Genomic DNA, 19,511 nt, shown 5'->3' with positions numbered 1-19,511 from the left:
TACCATGCTGTTCTTTCACTTAATCTGAATAGTAGGACACTTGTCGGTCCGTACACAAAAGCCACATAATTTGTATATTGCACAAATATTTTCATGAATGGACAGTTCTAGGAGCAAAAGGGCTGGAGTGATTCTGCACTCTTGGCACCTTTTGCTCCTAGAACTGTCCATTCATGAAAATATTTGTGTAATATACAAATTATGTACCTTTTGTGTACAGACCGACAGCGTCCCACTATTTAGATTAAGTCAAAGAACGGCATGGTATCATTGAAATTAAATTTAGAAGCCTAACAAAAAATCTATTCACTCGAATAAGTTAGGCGAGCTATAACTTATTCGAATCACTCCCAACATCCCCTTAAGACGCGTCGCTTAATAATTTTTTGGCGAGAGAAATAACGGACTAGGACTGGAACCTGGGGACGACTGCTCTTCTTAAGGCTCGTGTCCACGATGCTAGAACTTGGTCCAAACTCCAGTTCCGAGAAATGCGTAGCCACTCAACTTGCAGCTTTTATGGAATAGCTGCAAGTTGATTAGCCACACATTTCTCGAACTAGAACTTGGACCAAGCGTCGCGGACACGGGCCTTAAGAAGAGCAGTCGTCCCCAGGTTCTAGCATCGTGGACACGGACCTTTACCGAGCTGTCCAAGCGATTCGATCATCGAGCAGCCGAGCAATGACACATTCCGAGGTGCCTTTCAGTAAAATCGGGATTACGTTGGCCGTCAGTTTCCGATGGTGAACCGAGGCCGAACGATCTTTTATTTCTGTCCGCGGTATTGTTCCCGGCAGCTGCTCGCCGTGAGAATCGCGCGCGCGCGCGCGAGAGAAGTCGTAAACCTGCGCGGCGTCTCTCCAGGTCGGAGAGACTGATGCGAGAACGTCGACGGGGAAGAGTGGCAACAAGTCGTTCGACGGACTTAAGTCGTCGCGTCGTCGCGAAAAACGGGAGACAGCCCGCCGTGTTTCACCGCTCTCGAGTGGACAATAATTATCTCGCGACATTAATTTCTTCTGTCTCCCCCCGTGTTTTTTAAAACTCCCCCCCTCGAACGAGGTTCCAAGGCAGGAAAATGCAGTCGCGTTCGTCGCGCGAGGTCGAAATGAACGCGGGATATAATTCTCCTCTTGTTTTACATCCCGTCGTTTGAAAACGTTGAGCCGCGGCGTAAGAACGCCGCGAGATGATGAAGCGTAATAATTCTGGAATCCCTTTCGAGAGGCGACGCAAGAACGGAGTGTAACCGACTTACGATAAATGCATCTGTATTTACACAACGGAATAATTGCAATCAACTGCGACGTAATGGAATGTAATGACGCAGTAAATAGCTTCGTTACGGCCGGAGCGAACTCGAGCGCGATTTGTCTCTTCGGACGCGCCGAGTGGATGGCGCGGTAATAATCGCGCGACGATTTTCCCGACCGACAGTTCGCTCGAAAAATTGCTTTGTCAAATCCCAGGGTGGAGAACATTCAGCTTGTATCCCGAAGAACGCCCCCCGGAGATCGGATTCCGTTTCGAACGATTGCGAGTAAAACTGCAACATAACGGCGCGTAACCCCAGGTCCGCAATTTTGCTTTAAGTGAGCTGTAAGCCTTAAGCCGTAAGAAATTGATCAATCATAGGTGAGAGTGAAGGGAATAAGAGCCTGTGATTGGTTAATTTCTTACGGCTTACGGCTTAAGGCTTACAGCTTACTTAAAGCAAGATTGTGGACCAGGGGCAAAGGTGCAATTTCATGGACGCTAGAAACCAGCGGCAAATTGAAGTTACATGACTTTGGCGAGATTTGGCATCAAGAAAATGTAGTGGGGGGGGGAGGGAGTTAGTCCCAGTCTACAATAGATTTAAGTCCTAAGCCTTAAGAAATTGACCAATCACGGTCAAGTATGAGTAGAATACACGACTGTGATTAGTCGGTTTCTTAAGTCCCAGTCTACAATAGAGATTTAAACCCTAAACCTTAAGAAATTGACTAATCACAGTCGCGCATTCTACTCATACTTGACCGTGATTTCTTAAAGCTTAGGGCTTAAATCATTTATTGTAGACTGGGCCTAACCCCTGGTCCACAAGCTTGTTTTAAGTAAGCTGTAAGCCTTAAGCCGTAAAAAATTAACCAATCACAGGCATTTATTCCCCTCACTCTCACCTGTGATTGGTTAATTTCTTACGGCTTAAGGCTTACAGCTTACTTAAAGCAAGATTATGGACCAGGGGTTAGGGTTTAAATCTCTATTGTAGATGGGCACTTAAGTCCCAGTCTACAATAGATGATTTAAGCTCTACTCCGTTCTCTCAAATCAGCTGCGCAGCCGGCAGATCCGATGCGCAGCGGTTGCCAAATCCGATGCCTAAAAGAACGCACCCATAATATCGTGTGCCGTTTGCTTTAGCCACGTGACTATATTTGACGCTAAATTGTAGGGCCAATGAAATAGCTGCGTAATGCCGCGTTTACGTCGCGTCGATTGTCTGACGCGAGTCTCGTCTTTCAGCTGCGAGGGTTGCAAGGGGTTCTTCAAAAGGACCGTGCGTAAGGATCTGTCGTACGCCTGCCGCGAGGAGAAGTCCTGCACCATCGACAAGCGACAGAGAAATCGCTGCCAGTACTGCCGGTACCAGAAGTGCCTGTCAATGGGTATGAAAAGGGAAGCGGTGCAGGAGGAGCGTCAGCGCACAAAGGAGCGGGATCAGAGCGAAGTAGAGAGTACGAGTAGTCTGCACGCGGACATGCCGATCGAGCGTATCCTCGAGGCGGAGAAGCGGATCGAGTGTAAGATAGAGCAGGGACACTTCGAGGTAAATATATATATGTATATATATATTTATTCGCGCTCCCGCGTGATGAAGATATCGCGTGTCGATGCGTGCCACGTGTGGGCGTATCTCCGGCAGGGAGGCTAAAGCGGGAATTTAGACGTGTAGTAATAACGAAACGGCTCGTTTAAGGATGTAAGCAGGTCGCGACTATATATACATATATAATATATATAATATATAATATAACTAAGTCCCAGTCTACAATAGATGATTTAAGCCCTAAATTTTAAGAAATTGGCCAATCACGGTCAAGTATGAGTAGAATGCGCGGCTATGATTAGTCAATTTCTTAAGGCTTACGGTTTAAATCTCTATTGTAGACTGGGACTAAAGCCAACAGTACACAATACTATTTTTCCAACTGGATTGCTTACGAGAGCCAATCAGAATGCACAGTTTTCGATCAGGTGACTCAAAGCTGAATCCTGATTGGCTCTCGTAAGTAGTCCAGTAGGAAAAATAGTATCGTGTGCCGTTGGCTTAAGTACGTCTTAGAATGTACCCGATTGCGAGAATAATCTCGCGGCTCGGTAAATTGAAAATTAATTACGCGTGTATCGGTTTATTGTTTTCTCCATTTTTCGAAACAAACTCCTCGCTCACCGTTGAACCCCTTGTAAAACCAAGGGGCTGAGAGTCAGGGATCGGAATTCGATCCGCTCTCGTACGGAGCCTACGTTGAGGAAAAAATACTGTTGGATTAAAGAAAAGTGTCACTTTGATTCAATTAAGCGTCGACGGGCCGCCACAAACGTGTGCAGTTGATTCGTCTGTACTGTCGTTGAATTTTATTAAAATCTTTCGTATTGAAAGAGAAATATGATTTCTCAAGTAACAGCGCGTAATATCATATGCGCGTTCCTCTAACGAAAATTCCGACTGGTTTGGCTATTGAATTTCCTGTCAGTTTAACCGCGTAAAATAAATCGATTTTGATATTATTAATACAAATGCGCCATCTTGTTGGTTTATATCATTTCTTCTATAAATGAACAAGATGGTATCCACAACATGAACATATTGTTAATTTATATTAATTGCTTTACGCGGTGAAACTGGCAGAAAATTTAATTTAATAGACTCTATTTATGCAGTTACATAAAAAGTGATTAATTACTTTATATTTAATCAAAGTGAGTACTTGTTTGTTTCACGGAGTAGATATAATTGAATGAAATCCTTCAAGAGTACCGTGTAACTAAAGAAAAGATCTCAGTTTGTAAAATAAAAGCATGACATATCGATTCGATTAATAGTCAATTAATAAAGTAAATTTTAACTACATTGATGCTGATGATTCAACTTTTTTTGTTCTGTGTGCGCGTCACATCAATTGAGAATTTATAGGATTACAGTGTACGAGATAGCGCAAATTTTTACGTAGATGCGAGACTACAGGGTGCGGAAGTAGCTCGTTACTTGTAACGAAGTTACAGTTACCTTTTTTTGGTAACTCTAACTTAATAACTTAACTTCGGGTGCTTTCCAACAATGGAACAACTGTGTCGTAACACAGTGTTACACAGTGTCGACTTGTAGCTGGAACGCTGTACAGCTTTTTTGTGTTTATACCGCCAGGGTGCAGAGTAATTCTTTCACGTAACTTATCTAAATAAGTGGTACCAAATAAACTAAATAGGTAGTATTAAATGTTAGAATGTTGGCTTTGTGGAGAGACGACACAGTCCAACTCAGCTTTTTAGCTGTGTACGATTGTGTCGCTTGTGTACATTGCTGGAAAGCACCCTTCGTTACTTTCTCTCCATCTGTAACTGTAACTTAACTTAGTTACATTAATAGTTATTTTATATGTATTTTAAACCCCCACAGATCGCATTAGGCCTTGCATTTGCGCATAAACGCCTTTATCGACGCTTTACAATTCAAATGCAGATTTGATATTTTTATCTTCATTGCACGAAAGTAACTGCAAAGTAATGATTCGTTACTTTTTTGAGTAACTGTAACTAGTTACATTTTTATCGAAGAAACTGTAACTGGATACTTTTGTAAAGTAACTTTCCCAACTCTGGATAAAATGTAAGCAAAAGTGCATCTTGAACGTGACTTTGTTGAAAATGCAAACTTCTGTAGAGACATGTCTGTCGCTCTACAAAGAATCTCTTGGCGTTGTAGTCGTCATTGTTGACGACTCTGTTTCTTTTTCTCCGAATATCACGTGCTCACGTGCTAACTCGCTTACTTGTTGTAATGCGCAGAATCCAGTGTCGCACATTTGCACACGTACAGATCAACAAATCTTGCAGCTGGTGGCATGGGCGAAGCATATCCCGCACTTTTCGTCGCTGCCGTTGGAAGATCAGGCGATTCTGCTCAAGGCTGGTTGGAGCGAGCTGCAAATAGCCGCCTTCTCCTACCGTTCCATCGAGACGAAGGACAGTATCATTCTGGCAACGGGCAGCGCAGTACATCGAAGTTCGGCGCAACAGGCTGGCGTGATCACGATATTCGATCGCGTTCTCTCGGAGCTGGTGTCGAAGATGCGTGAGATGAAAATGGACAAGACCGAGCTCGGATGTCTTAGGTAACCGGCGAGAATAATCTCTGATGAATCTCTAATAGAACACCGTCGATCGAACGTGACGTGAGACGAAAACTGAACGCCTGTCCAATGTCTATGCCTCCTCATCTTGCTTTTCTCAATTCTGAGATCTTACTCCCTTCGTTTCCTTTGTTTCCGATATGAGCAAGTTAAACGAGGCGAACCCAATTAGCGAATGGCTCGATCTAATATCAGTATTATTTTTCGTGCAGATCCATTATTCTTTTTAATCCCGACGTGAAAGGCCTCAAGTCCGTCCACGAGGTCAGCCTGCTGCGCGAGAAAATCTACGCTGCTCTGGAAGAGTACACCCGCGTGAATTGTCCGGACGACCCCGGCAGATTCGCCAAGCTGCTGCTTCGTCTGCCCTCCATCCGTTCGATCGGTCTCAAGTGCTTAGAGCATATATTCTTCACCAAGTTAATTGGCGAAGCGCCGGTTGAAAACTGCCTCTCGAAGATGTTGGTGTCACCATCGGATCCTTAGGAGCAAAAGGTGTGCCGCGTTTTGGGGCACACCGATATGTAAAAAAGTAAAGGAAGGACGGCAAAAATATAGGACTTTTTTTTTTAATTGTTTTTCCTCTACTGGACGATATAACGATAATGACGATGACGACTACGATGACGACTGCAACGACAGTTGAAGATATGACCGAGTCAAGTTTCGCATTCGAGATGCAACGATTTCTGTACTACGCCGCCTTTTCCTGCGGTCACGGTATGGACTATCCGTGTGTCGAGCGAGGTGGAATTTACTTACTTCTCTTTACCGCCCCCCTTTTTCTCCTCCACCTCTATCCCATTTCTGCCCCTTGCCCTGTTATTTATGTTTTTGTTAGAGCTTAGCGACTCTTAAGCCTGCCCTACGATGTACTCTTCGCGATTAGAAATATGTTATATATATATATTCTACTTTGTGTAAGCAAATAACGCTTGAAAATGCCATTATTGTCGATGTACGATTGTACAATTTATCAACTTGCTGGACAAATTTAATGGTTACAAAGTAGAATATGTTTAAACGCAAAGAGTACTTAAATCAGGCTTTATGTCCAGTGTAAGGAGGCGGTCTTACGGGCCGACGACGCCACGCACGTAAGAGAATATAGCAACATAGATGCGTGCGTACGCGTATTTGTACAATTTTTGTATACGCCTACATCTGAGCACAATCTGAGCGCGGTAGACAGCTGCGATCTGCATAATCCAGGTTTCGATGTTGTCGATCGATAATTAGTTAATTTCTCGAATCGGTTAAATTTGTTACGATTAGGTAGGCCTGACGCAAATGCAATCGATGGAAATTTACTTGGCTTTATCCGGTGGATAAATAAGTGACGTTTAATTATAACGACGTTAATTTATGGAAATCTACGTAGACAGATAGAGAATTATCTGTACAAAATATTGTTAATCACAATCGCTGCCTCTTTAGCCTGCGACATGTGTCGTGCCATCATCCGAGCGAAGATCGTGCCCAACACGATATTTCGTGCCGATCGATCCTTGTTTCAGACAGACGTCGCGTCTTCGTCGGGCCTCATCTTTCACAGTCACAGAAGTTCCTAGAATTATTAAGTTTCTTTTTTTATTTTTGCACTTTTTGTTACTTTTCGGTCTCTCTCTCTCTCTTTCTTTTTTTTGTCTTTCTCTCGTCTCTCTTTTTCAACGTCGCGAGTTGGCCTCGGCAAACTTGTTTTCGACGGCGGAGGCACGACGAAGACGCTGTCTGTGCTCGCGAGTTCTCGGACACCTTTACATTCCAACTCTGCCTCGATTCGGATCGTTACTTTAAAGAGCCACTATTTGCATATAGATATGTATACATAACATACTTGCATCAATGCGTATCCCCTTACGCTCAGTGCGCAAGTTTAACGATAATTTATTGTTTTGTATTTTAGAGTATAGGAGAGAAAACGAACTTACCAATTCATTATTAATTAAATTAAATATGGTAGCCCTCTTTTTTTTTAACGCAGCATGTGTCCGTGATAGAATATCAGAAGTGCAACAATCTGACGTCGGAGCGTGCGAACGAAGTATTTACTTTTCAAGGTGTTAGGGTTTCCGTTTATCTCTTTGTTTCTTCTTGGTAAAGTGCACGCTCGGATATATATACTCGGTTCTTCTTCGTTAATCTTTAACATTTAGACTTAACGATATGACAAACTCTTACGCGTATACTTTGCAGTACCGGAATGCTGTCTTCTGTGTCTGGTACAAATTCGACATGGCAGCAAATATAGAGTAGAGAGAGTATAGACATTTTCTTTTTGTCATAGTTTACTGGCAGTGAGATTTGTTTCCCCCCGGAGAATGTTCAATGCGCGCGCGAAAGCAGATAAAAACAAAGATACAAGGGGTGCGTTCGGGGAGCTCGCTATCGCGCAGCCAACGCAAACGCTACCAAAGACCGTTCGTGGAACAAATAGCGCGATAGTGATAGCGAGCTCCGTGAACAGCTGAACGGCATGAATAGCGCTGACACTACATTGCGGAGAACCTCGTGAAATAATAAATAATAAAAGAAATAATACTGACAATTATGTTGGCGCGCAGTTCTATTTCGTATTTAGTCACGATACGTGACTTTTGTGAAATAACTGTAGACCATTGCGATAAATATTACCGCGTGCCCCGGTGGTCGAATTGGTAAGACGGGGATCCAGGTTCAAACTCTGACTGAGGTAAATTTTTCGTAATAAATTAAAAAATTAAAATCATTTAGACACCAACATCCTGTCGTGGCACTTATATCTTTTATTACTTCGTATTCGCGAAATAATAATAATTACAATATTTTAGTAATATGTTGTATATATTATTTATTATTTATTAATTAACTTACCGTTTTCTGCTCTAAGAGCATCAGCCACGGAAACCTTAGCTAATACATTTTCGTTAGTTTCTACATCATACAGAGTAATTTCAACATAATTGCTTTCTATTACTTTTACGATAAATAAAAAAAACCAATACAAGCAACCAAACAAGTGCTAGTGACAGCTACTGACAGCGTTCACGGAGCTCACAAAAGCGAACGCTGTCATCACATTACCTCGGAAAGAAAAGCGTTGGTAGCATGCGGTTATGACCTGAACACTACCATTAGTCGTGATGGCGTTTGCTAGCGCTACAATCTACTGCGAACAGCCTGTAGCACTAAATAGCGCTGACAGTGAGCTCCCGAACGCACCCAAGAGCTCTCAAATCTTTGACAAAAAAAAAGAAACGTTTGAGATGTATAATTATACTATAAAAGTCTAGCGTACGGTAAGAATTAACTGATCGTGGACACAGGTTAGAACCCTCTCGTTGTTAGTAATTTACAGAATTGCGTATCACATGACGTGAGCTGATAGATCCGACAAATTTGTAAGTTTACATAAAGTGGAGCATCTGCAAGTGTTTGCTCAGCGTCTTATTTTCTAAATTTAAATGTTATTAGATATATAAAGATATGTACAAAACGTATATATACATATATATATTTTTCTCGAGACTGTTAATTACTATTCTATCTGTTAACTATTTCTACTTATGAAGAAATTGGATTAACGATATGATTTACATATGTGATAATCAAATTTTAATAGTTTTATGTCAACGTTATATTGGTTCGATTCTTCGTTTGGAAAAATTTTTAGATGCGTAGTGTTGTACATTACTAATTTGTTTATCTAATAGAGATAAACGTTTGTAATATTAGATTTATACGATATTTTTCATGAATTTATGAAGTTTGATGATTATAATTAACGAAAATGCAATTATGTTATGACATATGAATGTTTCGATGTAAAATTATTTTTTTATTTTAAATAAAAGTCACTGTGGAATAATATTTCGTCGTTTTGCGAATGTTGTACAAAATATTTGATGCTTTCCGGACTCTTTCAGCTCTGATCATTGATACGATTTACTCTACTACTCTAGAAATAGTAAGGGAATGATCATACTTACTTCAATAATATAAATTATGATAATATTATTGTATATTATTAAACATATTTCTATTTTTGCGTGAATGCCTACGATTGTTAGTTGTTGGTTATTGTTATCTACTTGATGAGAGTTTTTAATGTTATGCGTACCGTGGGAAACAAAACACAATATTAAATTCATAATTTTTTTTATAACATGCTGGAGTTACTATTCATTTCAGATGCCTGTTTTAGCATTTTTTGATCATTCAGGGTTATATTTACTGGAGTATTAATGCGGATGCAGGAGCAATATCGAGTATGTAAATCGACTTAATTTCTCATCTCTATGTATATATATATATATATACACGATTCAAGTCATTCATTTTTGATTTATTGAGTAGGAGCGCAAAGTAAAGAGCGATATTCTATTACCAAACTTATCGTTTGATTGTACAATTGTTATTTCAATACTTTTATTGACGAAGCACCTGACCAAAATTACCTCTGAACAATCGCGCGACTAAGCGATCACCTCTTCAAATTCCTCACAAAATATTAAAAAAAAAAAACGACGCTGTAAGTGACCATTAGGATTGAAGGGCGCGAATGAAGCTACCTGTGAATGAAGTTTCATATAAATATATAAATGTTAAAACGGAAATATATCTATACATATATATATAAATAATATATGAATATATATATAAACCGAATTCTTTCACAAATACAAATGCAACAACCTCAGTAGTGATCAGGAAAAAGAGAGAAAAAAAAGAGTTAACAAAGATAAATGACAGATTAATGAGCTCTATGTCCTGCGATCAGATACATTATATAAGGTAAGAGGATTTACAAGAGTGGTCTTTGGAATGCCGTGACGTTTTACTAAAGCATAAATAACACACTGAGCTTCTTTCGCGAAGCACCGTTTCGGGAAACAAATGGTAGATCGTGATGCGTATGTGTGTGTGTATGTGTGTGTACGTGTGCGTACGTGTGTACCGAGTATACTTTTAATATAAACTTAAATGCTTTTGCCATACTTCTTTGAAGTATCATTGAAATGGTACGATGCTCAAATCGTGTGTAGTAACAGTCTTATCTAATAACAGTGTCCTAGAGTGGAAGAATTGGGTGCGCTGTGTAATCTTTCTGTACAGTAGAATAGCAATGGATACTATACGTTTTACTTTTGTATCTATTGTACCTCCTTTGCTTTTGTGTCTTGTACTTACGCGAACCCTGGACATACCATTACCTTTTTCCGTTGCATGCCATTCTTCCCCCCCCCCCCACTCTCTCTCTTTCTCTACTTCTCTTTCTCTCTTTTTTTTGTTGATAAATTCAACGTCCGATTAATACATTTCTAACTCAGAAAATCCAGCTTCTTCTGTCTCACTTCAGTATTTAAAATGCAAACGACGGGGCGTCTTTTCTCGTAGCATATTGAAACCCTTTCTACGCACCCATTCTACATAGATCAGTACAAATAAGTTTAATAATAATAATAATAGTAATAAATAACAATAATAATGATAATAGTAATAATGGTACCGATAATGTTAATAATATACCGTTTACTCTTATCAAGTGCGTAAGGTATACCCAACTTAACAAGAAAAATAGTAGCAGGTGTCCTACTAAAAATACCGTACCTTTAACGAGCTAAACTGTAAGCCAGTATGTTACACCTATGTATAAACGTCGTACAACTTACGTATGGGCAATCTCTAATTAAGAAAGTTTAACTCTTGTATGACTGCCATTATGATCAAATATTATTTCGAGTAATTCTCGTAAAATGCGATAACGCTCCGCGGGGTCGGCCCGGAGCTTTCATCATCGCTTCTGGCCCGCGCGCGCGGAGGAGAGTGAGAGAAAGAAAGCGAGCACGTTTATACACACGCGACAAGCACACACAAACGTTCGTTGATAATTTCGAATTGGACCTTTCTCTCGCGCGAGGACGACGAGGCGTATTTGAATATCTTAGACGACATTATAGAGGATAGGAGGGGAAAGAGAGAAAAAAAAACAAGGAAACACTCCGAATTTGCGCAAAGCCGATTGAATACTTGGTGAACTGTAATTGTATGTCGATAAATGTTGAATGTAACATTCCACTTTACGGATAATCGTTAATCGGCGTGCATACGAATGCCTATATCGAAACATCGCTTCTTCTTTTTCTCGATGCGATCTAAGTCTCCGAATATAATTCGCTCCGTTTTGTGGGGAAGCACCGCGACTTCCGATGTCTCCCGTTTGCGTTACGGCGGGACGAGGCGTGTTGTACGGTACTCTGTCGCAAATATTAATTTATTTCACTGGCTTTAATAACCAACGACACTATATATGGTTGTGCTCCGTAGATAGCAAAAGCAATATAGTTAATTATACGTATATGCACACGAGCACATACATATATATTATATTCTATTATATAATATATATATACTTCCTGTGCATATATGTATGTGTGTATGTACATCCCTCAAGAGTCCATCTCTATCTTTTTAAGCTGTAAGTTATGATTTCGTTTACTTGACGGAACGTTTCTTTATTTGCGCATCCATTGTAAGATTACGAAAAATCTGTCTACATACTTATACTATATTTACTACTAAACTATTAAGAAATACGCTTTTGTAAATGTACATCTTTTTTCAAATATTACGGTACGGAACATGTGCAAAGTATCACGTACGGAGGCGTCGAGTTCTCAGGTGAGGAGAGCGAATGTTTTAGGAAGAATAAGAGTAATATATTCACACACAGAAAGAGCGAGATGAGGGTATATAAAATAATATGTAGAAACGTAAGAGAGAGAGAGAGAGAGCGAGAGAGATAAGTAGAGATCACGATGTAGAGAAGTGGCAAGCGAGAGAGGGAGAGAAAGAGAGAGACTGAGAGTAAGAGAGGGTGAGAAATTGTTGACGGCAAGAATGTGCAAAACAAGGGGAGTGATGCTATGAGTGTACTTGTACAACAGTATGGCTAGTAACAATCCCTGAGTAAAGAAATATAATGTACGGTTTCGCGCCAAGAGATAGATCGTCTATTCTGACTTATCTAAATATAATATTTTTATGAACTGAAGAAGCCTGTCATATTTTTGTACCATTTACAGACCCGCCCTTGTAAATCTTTACTCACATTGTACGCTTATAACGAAGATAAAAAAAAAACAAGTCACGGATCGATTCATTTCCTTTTGCAGCATATTTATTAACCGTCTTCGTCAGAGGCAGACAAGTTTTTTGTGCATCATACTTCCGCTTACGAAGCAGCAAGTTCATATCTTTCACATAGCCGTTCGATTTATAATGGACAAATGTACAATATGATTGCTTACACATGTATGTGTGTATGTAAAGTGCAATATGTGACAAATATATGTATATATATACATGGCACTTCTACTATTTAAGGAAAAGGAGCTCTGAGTGTAATAATTAAAATAACAATTATTTCCGAAGCATCCGTATTTCGTAAAAATGTATATATATATATAAATGCTTGGAAACGCATTTTAAATTATACAACTTTCATAAATTACGTATGTTACAGTCATTAATTACAGGGAGCAATCTGGGAACGAAGGAAGATATAAATAAATAGAAATGTGGAAAATATAAGTGAAATAATAATTACGGAAAAATTTTCTTTTATTTATGATGGACATGAAGTCTAATATGGTTCAGAATTTGTTGATCATACGGATATTAACGTAATTGTAAACATTACATCGCCGATATAAGTCCATCACTGCAAGTTCTTTCCCCATCTTCCATTTTCTTTATATTTATGTATATATAAATAAAATTGCCTAAATACAAAAGTGGACGTAAAAACGAAAACATTGTTAACATACATCTTTCCCAGCTAATTGCAAATTATTATCAAGAATTCTGTTGCCACTTGCCCTCATGTTACAGAATATGTACAATTAGTTATCAAGAAATAGTCACTAACGGAGATTTTATTGAATGTAAGTTGGTTGCAGCGCAAATTAAGAAATGGAAGTCGAACTGTTTGTCCCATATTTTTTAACTAAATTTCACAGCTTTCCAGCATGTGTGCAGTCTTGATTTCCGGTTTATCTGGAAAAAAACCGCAGAGAAATGAAGATTAGTCTCTATCGCGTGATATCGCACGTTCGAGCAAAATTAAGTATTGCATTATAACTGTTAAGATGTCTGGCTGATAATAGACGCTGCGCCTAGAAAGTCGTCACAGCGAGAATCTGATAGCCAATTTCATCTAACATGTCTGTGCAATGACTAACACGAGTAAAACGTGTAGATCATGAATAAATTGCATGTATATTATATGTATACATATATGTTCTATTTCATCTTGTTTTTCCTCTTTTACATCTCGATTTTACACACAAAGGGATTAAACATAAAGTAGTATAATAAACAAATAAAAACAAAATAAATTGTGGCAAGCCGCTGAAAAAGGCAAACTGTTTTATCTCCTACTTACTTAGAACTTTTCTTCTTCAAGACCGTGCTTGAAGAACATGAGTACAGGCACAGAATCGCCGTTGATCTCACGGTACTCCATGAGACCCACAATTCCATCGATGTCCATTGAAACGCCAGTGAAGAATTGCAATTCCTTGAACCGGCCTAGGATATCCTTCATAACTTTGTTCATATTTGTTTTAAAAACCTCCACCTGATCGGGCGATTTCTCCTCTAATCTCGCAACTAATCTGTGAAAAGTGTTTAATAAATATTTTCAGAGTAACATGTATAAAGGCCTGTGTCCACGATGCTAGAACTTGGTCCAAGTTCTAGTTCCGAGAAATGTGTAGCCAATTAACTTGCAGCTTTTATGGGATAGCTACAAGTTTAATTTTATCGACGAGTCATGTTAATGACTCATCTTAAGCGATTCATCTTAATTCGTTAACTTCAAGAGCTTGTAACTTCTTAGTCTTCGCAATACTTGAAAAAAAAAGATGTGATAGACGCTATTCATAATGTAACAGGCGTTACTGGTCATTTAATCTTGCTGTTGCAACGAAATAAATCGAAATCAACAAATCCACATACAAGACACTTACTTTTTCATATAATCCTTGAGGTATAACGTGTAAGACTTCTTATCTCCAAAGGCGAACGTCTCCTGAAGACGATGGTTCAACACAACGTCCACGCCAGATTCCACCGCTTCGTCGGTACCATCGTCGGCCTCTTCCGCAGACGGATTAAAACCAGCGATTTCGATATCACCCGATTTACGGGTAATTAGCTGTAAAATTAGACGTAAAAATGTCATGCCGTTCTCTCCTCGTGCGACTTGCGGAACTTAATTTCACCGAGCTTGGAGCCGAGGCCGCTAAACTATAAGATAATTACCGCAGCTTGTGAGAGTATATATTGTATATATGTACCTTGCCATAAACTTCGTACAGCACGTCGTCTATCAGCTTGATTTTGTAGGTATCGGAGAACATCTCGTCTCCTAAAAAATATACACAATATTGCAATCCCAGAGGCGTAAACGTCCCATTTCGAGCGGACCCCACGTGTCACGATCTCGTGGCGACCGAACGTTGTTCCCGCGATCTCGCGAATCTTCGAGAACATATGGGGAGGTTAGGAATCCGATTGCAACTTCACGCGAAAGCTAAACCGCGATGTAGCGGCCGGGACAACTCGCCGTGCGATACGGGGGTGCTCGCGCGTAATTCCGCGCGGAGAGACGACGCGGGGACGTTTCTCAATGTGTTGAAATATCGCCACATTTGAAACACGCTATCCTTCAGGCATTTCGCCTTCTATCGCTGCGTCTCGGTCGACGAAAGTGAAAAATACATGGCTCGCGCGCTCGCGGGAAGCGTTCTTGGCTCACTTACCGGTGAAGAGGTCCTTATAAATCTTCATCGTGGAAGATGGAGAAAGATTCAACTGCAGCTAAAACTAAACAAGACACGGTCACCCAAAAGAGCGCACCGGAAAAGAATAAGACTCAGCGAGGACCTGGCGAGGCGTCTCTCCGATTTCAGGTCTGACCAAGACTGGCGAAATATGCTGACTCTTGCGGTGAAGCGTCGCCCTGACATCTGGTGAGAACCTCAGGCTTTAACGGCGCGAAAATCAACAGCCTACGAAATTTACAAAATCGTCGAGGGACTCATACAGTATTTTAAATCGTCTCTTCGAGAGAAATGTGTTATGCATTCACAAACGCTTGGCGTAGCGCGACATGTGCATATACATATTAGCAAATGTCTTATCAAGTAGACGCGGTTGATTCGTTAATGCGGGATCTACAATGAGAGTCTCCTCCAGTGTTACAATCGTGAGAACAATCAACTGTAAAGGCTCGTCTACACGACAAGGCGTAAAGCTACGCGCGGCGCAGGCGAAATTAATTAATTTTGTTTCCAACGCCTGCGCCTGCGCCTGCGCACTTGCGCCGCGCTTTACGCCTTGACGCGTAGACGAGCCTTAATTGGCCACTTGCAAGTTGCAACAATACAAGTAGTAACAGCATTTCAGTAAATTACGACGGTGTCTTAGTAAATTACTAAGATTTATTAGTAAATTACTAAAATTTTTTGGTAAGTTTCTTAAGGTTTTTGATAATTTACTGAAATGCTGCTACTCGCTGCTTATGAAAAGTCAGCTTTAAAGGCCCTTGTCCACGATACTAAAACTCGGACCAATTTCTAGCATCGTGGGCAAAGGGGCTCGATTCTTGAATTCATTCGAAGAAGAAACTTATGCGATGTCGCTTCGAATGTTACGAAGTATTCATCTTCTTTTTCTTTCAGTAAAAATAGAAAGAAAGGAGAAACGCTTCGAAGCGTTTATAGCGTCAGTCAATGTCCACGATGTTAGAACTTGGACCAAGTTCTAGCCATAGACATAGTATATATAGACTGCGCATTGTGGCTGCAGACGTTTACACACCTGAGAAAGAGACAACATGTGCCTTACTTCGTAGCTCTTTCTCTGTCTATCTATCGTTCCTCTACTCTTTTGTTTACCCCCACTACTTCATTTCGACAAAGATAAAGATACAAGCGAACACCAGCTATCTCGTTCTAAAGTTGGCACATGTTTTCACGCGAGTGAAGTAGGGAACGCGCAGTCTATATATACTATGTCTATGGTTCTAGCATAGTGGACATTGGGCTTAAGCCTCGTCTACATAGAAGTCATAAAGTCGTAGTCGTAAGAATAATCGACTGTGATTGGTCAATTCTTATATATCTGACGGAATTGACCAATCGCAGTCGATTATTCTTACGACTATGACTCTGCGACTCGCATTGTAGACCCCGCAATAGAGGCGCTAGCTGTCGGATTTCCTTTTTCTTCTTAGATTTCTCTCTCTTTCTCTCTCATTCGTCCTTTCGGCCCATTTTCGGTCAATGACACGTCGGCGCATGCGCGGTAAGCGTCAGTAGAGACGTTTTTGTTTGCGGGCATCCCTGGGCTGGTTCTCTCCATCGGGCAACGCGATTGCGGTTACTTCGTTGATCCGAGAACGCTTGGTCTTTACGTGTACTTTATCGAAAAGTTTCGATTGCAACGCGAGTCGTTAGCACACGGAATCGTTGCGACTTCAGGTAAGCTGATCGGCGACTATCCGTTTCGACGTTGCGTGCGAAAATCCGTCGCTGCTTCGTTGGCTTTAGACTCCTGCTTGCCGTTGACGCCGAGGTCGCCGAGTCCAATGTACCGTCCCTCCATTTTGCAATAATCCGTAGCCCCTCGTATATACCACACGATCGATTACGCTGTGCGTTAGGTTTGTAGCCGCGAGCCTCGAGTTCGTCTGCGGGAAATGACGCGACTCTCAGACTTTGTTTCGTATCGCGTCCAACGTGGTTCGAGAGAACTGGGTAGGACGTTTCGTTCTTACGGACGGACGCAATTACTGGAATAATTAACTCGATGGACGTTTGTCTTCGAAGACCGCGGATCCGTTTTGGTAACAAATGCTGCCAAGTATTGGTTTCTTTGCGAATTAGTCGTTTCGAAGCGTTCCAAGTAGCGCTAAGCAAAGCGCAGCTGAAACTTCGTGACCGCGACGCATTCTGTACAAGTTCAGACTTGTCGTATTTCACAGGATACATTGAATTGTGCGAAAAAGGAAGAGAAAGTCAAGTTTTCTTGGAACCAGATGTGTTGTACAATTATCATTGTTTTGATTAAAGTTAACCTCTTGTGCGGCTGAAATAACCTTTTTCATTTTTTTTCCCCTGTCATGTTTTACTTTGCGTAACAATTAGGTACAACGGACATCTTGTGTTTTCACAGTCAAACATGATAATCTCTTTTGGTTGCCAATAGTAAATAACAATGGATACGTTTAGTCGACCTTGACTGGCGCGTGTTTAATAAAGAAAAAATAAAAATATACAGTGCGACGTTTCGACCAGGGGTTTAGGTCCTTGTCGAGCACAAATTCTAAAGGGAGCAAACCAATAATCGTAGTTACACGCTTATCGTAGATGCAAATAATTAATTTTTACTTTTAATTTGTTAAACACGTGCCGGTTAAGGTCGACTAAACTTATCCATTGTTTCACAGTTAATGCTGGTATTACGTTCGTCGTACGACAAATACTTCAAGTGTGTCGACTGCTGGATGGAAAATTTCTAGGTACTCGAGAATTTGACTATTTTACAGCCAATCGACACACTTAAAAACTTTGTCGTAAGATAAATGCAATACCAGCCTGATACTTGTAATAATATCCCAGACAGCACACATATCTAAAAGACATCATAAAGACGTCTTTAAGACGTCTTTTAGACTTAAAGACGTCTTAAAGCTGTCTTTTAGACATGGTGTGCTGTCTGGGATTGAGATGGCTCCTACACGGAGTGCGGGTGCTTTGGTGGAAACCCCTTTGATTTTTGTAAATTCATATGACTTTTGATAAAAGAAATACCACTTGATGCATTATCGATCAAATGCATTGATATGCTAGGTTATATGTATAATGTATATGCACATTTATAAACATTTTTTAAAATATGTGATATTACCAAGTCTCAAAGAGCTGTCAAATTTCCTCGAAACATTGTATCCCCATACAGCGCGCATGTCTAAGAATCTAAAAGACGACTTCAAGACGTTTTAAAGATGCCTTTTAGACGTGCGTGCTGTATGGGATCTTTTGACTTTACTAATAATTTGCTTGCTGAAGTCGGTGACCTCATATAAAATACTTATTGTTAGTAGCACATTTGAATCCTTGTGCCATTTATTATGTTCATCTTGTTTTTTGTTAAGATACTTTTTTGTTAAGATACTTTTTCTACAAAATAATATCTATCCTCAAAGTGCTTCTGCGAGCGATCGGCCCTTAACTCCTATCCCAGCGAACACCAAGTAATAGTTACATATTATCAATATTATAATTTCCTAGTTAACAATGTAAATGTAATATAACATGGGTATTATATTACATTTATTTTGTTGAGTAGGAAATTATAATATTGATGTAATGTAACTGTTACTTGGTGTTTACTGGAACGTTAAAAAATGCAACTTCAATATTTTTTCTTTATTTTATTTCATCGGCGACCGGGTCTGAAATTTCGCGTATTGATAGATAAAATTTACAACTACAACATACTTAAATTTCAATTTTTTCCATTTATCGTCGGTTTATGCAGGTGCCACCTTAATTCTTGCGTTGTAACATTTGTACCAACAATCATATGAAAAATATAATGCCACACTAATATTATGTGTATTTCTTCTCTTATTTACAGATTCAACATGCAAATCTTTGTGAAAACTCTCACTGGAAAAACCATCACCCTCGAGGTAGAAGCTTCTGACACTATTGAAAATGTCAAAGCTAAGATCCAAGATAAAGAAGGTATTCCTCCGGATCAGCAACGTCTGATCTTTGCTGGCAAGCAACTGGAAGACGGCAGAACCCTTTCCGACTACAACATCCAGAAGGAATCTACGCTTCATCTGGTCCTGCGTCTCCGCGGAGGAATGCAGATCTTCGTAAAGACTCTAACGGGCAAAACCATCACCCTGGAAGTCGAAGCTTCGGACACCATTGAAAACGTGAAGGCCAAAATCCAGGACAAAGAGGGGATTCCCCCGGATCAACAGCGTTTGATTTTCGCCGGCAAGCAACTCGAAGATGGCAGGACTCTTTCAGACTACAACATCCAGAA

The 19,511-nt window shown here is 40.2% G+C and overlaps 3 protein-coding genes across 6 annotated transcripts in view; 2 read left to right on the top strand and 1 right to left on the bottom strand.

The window, feature by feature from the left end:
- LOC105560995 (retinoic acid receptor RXR) overlaps positions 1 to 7,738 on the top strand; it is a 92,725-nt gene extending 84,987 nt beyond the window's left edge. For 3 of the 4 annotated variants that reach the window (XM_012010599.1, XM_012010597.1, XM_012010596.1), the window contains 3 exons: positions 2,512 to 2,815; positions 5,056 to 5,381; positions 5,612 to 7,738. In XM_012010599.1, the coding sequence (XP_011865989.1) occupies positions 2,512 to 2,815; positions 5,056 to 5,381; positions 5,612 to 5,885 (904 nt within the window). In that variant the 3' untranslated portion in view covers positions 5,886 to 7,738. The remainder of the gene's footprint in view (positions 1 to 2,511; positions 2,816 to 5,055; positions 5,382 to 5,611) is intronic. The other variant, XM_012010598.1, reaches the window with a different exon arrangement.
- Positions 7,739 to 12,983: 5,245 nt separating this feature from the next.
- LOC105560994 (translationally-controlled tumor protein homolog) lies at positions 12,984 to 15,380 on the bottom strand. Its single transcript, XM_012010595.1, has 5 exons — positions 15,206 to 15,380; positions 14,741 to 14,811; positions 14,411 to 14,598; positions 13,825 to 14,056; positions 12,984 to 13,436 (listed from the first exon to the last, which is right to left on the bottom strand). The coding sequence occupies exons 1-4, from the start codon at positions 15,231 to 15,233 to the stop codon at positions 13,825 to 13,827; spliced, it is 519 nt and encodes a 172-aa protein (XP_011865985.1). The 5' UTR covers positions 15,234 to 15,380; the 3' UTR covers positions 12,984 to 13,436.
- A 1,394-nt stretch (positions 15,381 to 16,774) lies between these two features.
- Positions 16,775 to 19,511, top strand: part of LOC105560993 (polyubiquitin-B) — a 4,742-nt gene continuing 2,005 nt past the window's right edge. The window contains exons 1-2 of the mRNA XM_012010594.1: positions 16,775 to 16,927; positions 19,089 to 19,509. Coding sequence (XP_011865984.1) covers positions 19,096 to 19,509 — 414 coding nt within the window. The 5' untranslated portion in view covers positions 16,775 to 16,927; positions 19,089 to 19,095. The remainder of the gene's footprint in view (positions 16,928 to 19,088; positions 19,510 to 19,511) is intronic.

Source organism: Vollenhovia emeryi, unplaced genomic scaffold, assembly GCF_000949405.1.
Source record: "Vollenhovia emeryi isolate VEMERY1.0 unplaced genomic scaffold, V.emery_V1.0 DF939215.1, whole genome shotgun sequence".
NCBI classification, from domain to species: Eukaryota; Metazoa; Arthropoda; class Insecta; order Hymenoptera; family Formicidae; genus Vollenhovia; species Vollenhovia emeryi.
The sequence above is the reverse complement of the archived record's forward strand: the minus strand, read 5'-3'. Positions and strand labels throughout refer to the sequence as shown.

Excerpts from the sequence above, each read along its gene's own strand:
- LOC105560994 (XM_012010595.1), bottom strand. The coding sequence starts at position 15,233 with ATGAAGATTTATAAGGACCTCTTCACCG. Across the intron at positions 14,812-15,205 it reads TTATAAGGACCTCTTCACCG|GAGACGAGATGTTCTCCGAT; the intron begins GTAAGTGAGCCA and ends TATATTTTTTAG. Across the intron at positions 14,599-14,740 it reads TGTACGAAGTTTATGGCAAG|CTAATTACCCGTAAATCGGG; the intron begins GTACATATATAC and ends CTAATTTTACAG.